This window comes from Peromyscus eremicus, chromosome 15, assembly GCF_949786415.1.
Source record: "Peromyscus eremicus chromosome 15, PerEre_H2_v1, whole genome shotgun sequence".
NCBI classification, from domain to species: domain Eukaryota; kingdom Metazoa; phylum Chordata; class Mammalia; order Rodentia; family Cricetidae; genus Peromyscus; species Peromyscus eremicus.
In genome coordinates, this window is record NC_081431.1 from 21,680,110 (window position 1) to 21,686,184 (window position 6,075).

Genomic DNA, 6,075 nt, shown 5'->3' on the forward strand with positions numbered 1-6,075 from the left:
ATGTTTCTAAGTTGCAAACCAAGTACTTGTGCACTGAATGGCACCTCAAGGAAGCCTGTGGCTCTGCTTAGAACCATGGTGCTCACCCACCAGATTCTAGGTATACAGCTGAAGGTACAATGAGAACAAATGGGTGACTATAAAATTGCCCAATTTGGCACAACCCTATTATTATCTCTGGAGAAAGCCAAGCCCAGGCATAGCTGATGAGTTAACCAGATACGATGCAGAAAACATTTCCTTCTCCTTTTTGGTTTCAAGCCTATTTCTGAAGCCATAGAGCTCTCCGGCACAGTTAGCACCTCACGGCACAGAGGCAATGGCTCCTGCCAATGGAGGGTCTGCCCAGCTGTGGCTACCACTGCTGTTTATCTGTAAGTACAGATTCACATGACTTTCCACCCCAAGGGACCAAAATCCATCTAGAGAGCATCAGGATGGGGATGTGGATGGTTTTTTGGTGACTTTGCATCACTTATGCAAACCATGGGGGCATTTCCCGACACTATGCAGTAGAGAGGAGCAGAGGAAACGGGCCTGAGCATCACCTCAGTGGGAAACCAGGCTAATTGCTTGGATCTTGTCAGTCCTCTGACATCTTTTAGAATACAAGACAGATACCAATAGAGGAGGATAAGGAAAGAATGCAGTTCCTTCTCCCCACTGATTATTAAAACTTCATAGATGTGGGTCTCATTCCCACACAGATCACAATCTTCTTGCATCCTGGAAAACTGGAGATAGATGCTAACTTACCCTTTATTGATTTTGCAGCTCTGAGTGTCATGCTGACGGGTGAGTTGTTTGTCCTTATTCCCTCAGTGTATCTGGACATTTCTCTCTTCCTCTGTTGGTCTGTATCTGTCTTGTTTTTTTATAGCTCTGAATTTTGCTCTTCCCAGAAAGTCTGCTTTCCAGATCCACCTCTTCCCCACCATTTATTCCCAGCCCCAGAGTTTCCCACATACCATTTTCCCCTCTCAAGTTGCCTCCTCTTCTGCGTAAGCCAACAGCCATGTCTGCTCTGATGTCAGCCTCTCTTCTAGGCCTTTAACATATACTTATCCAACTTTCATATTACTATCATTATTGGTGTTTTATAATTGAGACTCCTGTAATTCAGATTACAACATCACTCACTGGAGGTTGCACAACCAACGGAAATTTGGTTCTATCCTAAGTCCCTTGGGTCTGAATATAATGTTCCTTGACTATATCACCCTGTGTCATCACCACAAGCTGCTCTTTAGCTTCTGTTTAAATTTTCACCACATCTCCTTAAATCTCCTGAAAGTCATCCAAGGCTGACATGCTCTTGGTGCTTTTCATGAAACCTGGAAAATTGCAAACATTTCTCACTGCATGTATTTACAATTAAATAGTTTAAAAATTTAGAATTCATAGTTTATCAAGGCTATTATATGTTTTTATTTTAATTAATGTAATTTATTTACATTGTATACTAAAATATACCAATACTTGATATAATCTGAAATGGTTGAATGTTGTTCCTGATATGTTTTAATGAAATGGAGGTTTTAACATTTATCCTTTATTTCTACATTCAGCCATTTAACAATTATTTAGCAAACACTGACTATATACCAACCATTATGATAAGCAATGATCGGTTGTGTCAAGTATTATCTCTACCTAAAAAAGATTGCAATTTGTATTTATGAGTACTGATATTCAAGTTCAGAGGATTAGAGTAGGTTATGATATCATATAATAAATTACTTGTTTCCAAACTTCTTGTGTGTGAACCCTATTTTCATGCCTAGTCTGGCTGCTCTCTGAGACCATATCACTCTTTACTTCATCCTTTATTGGTTTTCTAGACATCATGTCTGAGTGTTGTTACTAGCAAGATGAACCATTGTTTGACTGTTGACATGTTTGGACTTTTGAGACTGGATAACTTTCAATGACTTAAAATTTCTTTATTTTCACAATTTCACTTTCTTTAAGTCACTCAGAAATCTGTTGTGACATTGAACCCACCGTGGAGTAGAATATTTACAGGAGAGAAAGTGACTCTTATATGCAATGGGAACAATCTTCAAGAGAACTCTACTAAATGGTTCCACAATGGCACCATCTCTACTGTGACAACTTCACATTGGGACATTGTGAGTGCCACTATTCAAGACAGTGGAAAATATATATGTCAGAACCAAGGATTTTACAAGAGTAAACCTGTGTACTTGGAAGTGATGAGAGGTATGTTCTAGGCATATGGGAATATATATCTTTCACATGAAGAAGGACCCACTAGAACAGTGGTTCACAACCTTCCTAATGTTGCAATCCTTTAATATAGTTCCTCATGTTGTGGTAACCCCCAACCATAAAATTTTGCTACTGTTATGAATCACAATGTAAATATCTGTGTTTGCCAATGGTCTGAGGCAACCCTTGTGAAAGGGTCATCTGACCACCAGAGGGGTCATGACCCACAGGTTGAGAACTACTTCACTAGAAGATGGCAGGAATGTAGTTTATTCTAAGAGATTTAGGGCTTCTTACTCAAGACATCTCAGTGTCTTTTCTTCAGCACCTCTCCTTACATCCTCTCTCTCAGTAGTCTATTCAGTGATCAATATTATTCCTCTGCTCTGTTTCTTCTATTTTACCTAGATGTAGACATGCATTTTGTGATCAAATGGCACGATAGGCATATAGACACTGCAAAGAGCTGTGTATGTATACTTGGATCATAATGTTTGAGTAAAGATTTTCTCTGAACAATCTGTGATCCATGAACGATACCTCTACATGTTTTTCATGTCCTTTTGTGCTACTAAAACCAATTCTATTGTTTATTTTGTTACAACAAATATTGCTTATTTATTACTCTTTTACTGTCAAAACTTAATACAACATATCTAGGTATCAGTAAATGTTGAGTGAGCAAACTATCTTTCAAATGGGAAAGTTATACATTATATTTTTCTTGAGTGAAAACATGGGTTTTAACATCTATAAACCAATTCCAAGTATAAACTAAACCATGCAGAATAGTCATTTATTTCCTGGTAGTAGACTTTAGAGAAGTCCTCAAAGGTTTTTTTCTTAAATACAATATGCTTGCACAAGTAAGATATGTTCTCATTCAAAACCCTCCATTTATGAATGTTTTACAATTCTTAAAAATGGCGTTAACCATAGACCATGACTCTTTGAACTTGCTGAATCATTATTGACAAACAATCACTGAGTATCTACAAACTCCTAAAAACTGTGTTAGGTACTACTGACAAAACAGAACCAGATACAGTCCTGTATCTTCATACACAGTTCTAGATAGGGAAGATGACAGAAAATAAAAATTAAAATAATAGTTAAAATTCATGTACATATTTTAAGGAAATATTTTGGCCTACTATAATTAACAACATAACTGAGAAGCCTCTGTGAAGAAAGAGGGACAAAAAAAAATCCCCCTAAGTTCAAATATTTTTGGAGGAGTATGTCTGTCTGTTTCCTCTTAACTAGATCCAGCTAGAAAAATCTGAAGGGGATTCTGGTCTTAGTTCTTTCCACATGTGGGCTCAACAATAGAGTACAAGACACTTTATGGTTCCTGGTTGACTTTTCAAAGGGAGAAAAGATTCACTGGCATAGATTTCCGATTATTCATATTATTTTGTCTTTATTTTTTAATTGATCTTATGAACCAAGACATGGATTTCATGGACGCCCTTTACCTGTCTGTGGATCTGTCTCTCTGCTCCTCTCTCCCCATCCCTTTCCTCAGGACACTTATCAATTGTTAAGTCTATATTAACCATAATGTAATGAATACTCTTCAGATTGGCTGCTCCTTCAGACTTCTGCTGATATGGTATTATACAATGAGTCCTTTGACATCAGATGCCATGGCTGGAGTAACTGGACTCTCCGTAAGGTGATCTACTATAAGGATGACCTTGCTTTCAAGTATACTTATGAGACCCCCAAAATCTCCATTAGAAATGCCAAACTTAATGACAGCGGCACCTATTACTGCTCTGGCTGTCTTCGCCGACTGAACTACACATCTGAGAAACTCAGAATTACTGTAATAAAAGGTAAGTTGATATAGAACAAAATAGTCCATAGCATGGGAAGAGAAAGTGGCCATATGAGCCAGTGTTTAAAGTTAGTACAAGGGCATCTGTGACTGTCTTGGAAGAAGGAGACCCAGAACATATCACCATAGTAGAGTCCTTTTTGCTAAATGTTGATGGTAAAATACACAAAATGAAATTTTATAAAGATTAATGAGATAGTTTTGTCAAATGGCTTGATAAGCTGTCAAGTCCTGTGCTACAATTAGCATTTAAAAATTATCTCTTTCTCCTAAGAAGAGTGTTTGTATCTATGAGATTTGAAGTGGTTTGGGAAGCTGAAGGAAGCAAGGATACAAAGAGCTTAGAGAATCCATATTAGCTGAGGATGGCGGGGAAGGAAACCAATCCCTCAGTGAGCTGCGTATGCTCACTGGAGGTCCTGGAGCTGTGTGGTCCTGGAGGATGAGAGTGAGCCCGCTGAGGGTAGGCAGGTGGGCTGCCTCTATGGCTCATAAGACAAGCCACTCTTACCAAATGTCATATAAGAGGGGAACTTTGAAATGCTTGCCTTTGAAGGAGGAAATTTTGCTTTTTCTTGGCATGTTCATAATTATTTATAAAAAAAGCAAGTTGGCCAAAGTTTGAATTATACTTCTGATGTGTTGCTGGTGTTATCTCCAGTCCCACCCAGGCCTGAATCCACTCAGACCCAAATAAAAACACAGAGGATTATTTTATTTAAACTGTTTGGCCTAATGGCTCAGGATTCTTGCTATCTAGTTCTTATATCTTAAATTAACCCATTTCTATCAATCTGTAAGTTGCCACATGGCTTGTGGCTTACTGGTACTTTCACATCATGCTTCCTCTGTCTGTGGCTGATGACTCCTGAATTAGCCTTCCTCTTCCTAGAATTCTCTTCTCTGCTTATCCCACCTATACTATACTTCCTGCCTGGCTATTGACCAATAGCATTTTATTTATCAATCAATCAGAGCAACACATTCACAGTATCCCCAGCACTGATGTTTAATTACCCCTGGTTCCATGCTGTGTTCTTTTGTACTACTGGCATCATGTTTCCATGGCTTTCACTGACTAGAAGAATAGCTAGATAGGGATCATTGGGAAACATTTATCCCTCTGCAGTGATGTAGAGAGCAGACTGTGGAACCTAGTATCCTGAGTGTTTTCTCTCTGTTCCTGAATATCCCATCAGGCTAAGGGTGGAGAATCATGCTTGTGTCCCTCTTAAAAAAGATGTATCTCTGAGCCCCCCTTTTCAGTTTCTAATCTGAATTGTATAAATGCTGTTTCTATGTTTCATTCTAGTTTACAAAACCAAGTATCGTTGGCTACAGTTAATTGTCCCATTGCTGGTGGTGATTCTGTTTGCTGTGGACACGGTGTTATTGTTCTCCACCCAGGAACAGTTCAAACTACTCTTGAAGATTCAGAAGACAGGAAAATGCAACAAACCTTGAAACTTAACCCCTAACCTAGGCACATAAAGGAACTGATTCCATTGCTGGAGAGAGAATTCTTAACAGTAGTTTTCCACAGTCCTCAATAATTTCTCAACTGTCAAAGGTCACTCACATTATCTATACAAAAGTCTGTGCCTCAGGATTTGCATAAATGCTTCATTAAACCATCTGCAGCTGGTTAAATAACATGTAATAGTAAATGCTCAATAAACACTGGTTTAATTTGTATTTGTAAAAGAGAAGCACAATTTGAATAAAGCAAGTGTAGAATCATGTGGCATGGTACCTTTAAAGTTTGTTTGTTTTCATCTAGAAGACGTACCCATGAGGGCACAAATTTAAAATAACCTTTCCTGGTCATTATAAGGAGGTAGCACAGAAGACATGGTAGGATACTGGTGAGGTTGGCAAGGCTTTGTGTTCTGCCTTTGATTGATAGGAGCTTTTGACTCTTGGTAAAAGTTTAGATGACTCCAAGGCATGGCAAGTTCTGTGGTGATATACTTTGTAACCAAATAAAGCTTGCCTTGAGG

The 6,075-nt window shown here is 38.4% G+C and overlaps 1 protein-coding gene across 1 annotated transcript; it reads left to right on the plus strand.

The window, feature by feature from the left end:
- The first annotated feature begins 319 nt into the window (after positions 1-319).
- LOC131925705 (high affinity immunoglobulin epsilon receptor subunit alpha-like) lies at positions 320-5,783 on the plus strand. Its single transcript, XM_059281058.1, has 5 exons — positions 320-374; positions 775-795; positions 1,972-2,223; positions 3,816-4,073; positions 5,388-5,783. Exons 1-5 carry the CDS (start codon positions 320-322, stop codon positions 5,537-5,539), a joined length of 738 nt encoding a protein of 245 aa, XP_059137041.1. The 3' UTR covers positions 5,540-5,783.
- The last annotated feature ends 292 nt before the right edge of the window (positions 5,784-6,075 follow it).

Coding starts and splice junctions, on each gene's coding strand:
- LOC131925705 (XM_059281058.1), top strand. CDS start 320: ATGGCTCCTGCCAATGGAGGGTCTGCCCAGCTGTGGCTACCACTGCTG. Junction 375..774: donor GCTACCACTGCTGTTTATCT/GTAAGTACAGAT, acceptor TTGATTTTGCAG/CTCTGAGTGTCATGCTGACG. Junction 2,224..3,815: donor GTACTTGGAAGTGATGAGAG/GTATGTTCTAGG, acceptor AATACTCTTCAG/ATTGGCTGCTCCTTCAGACT.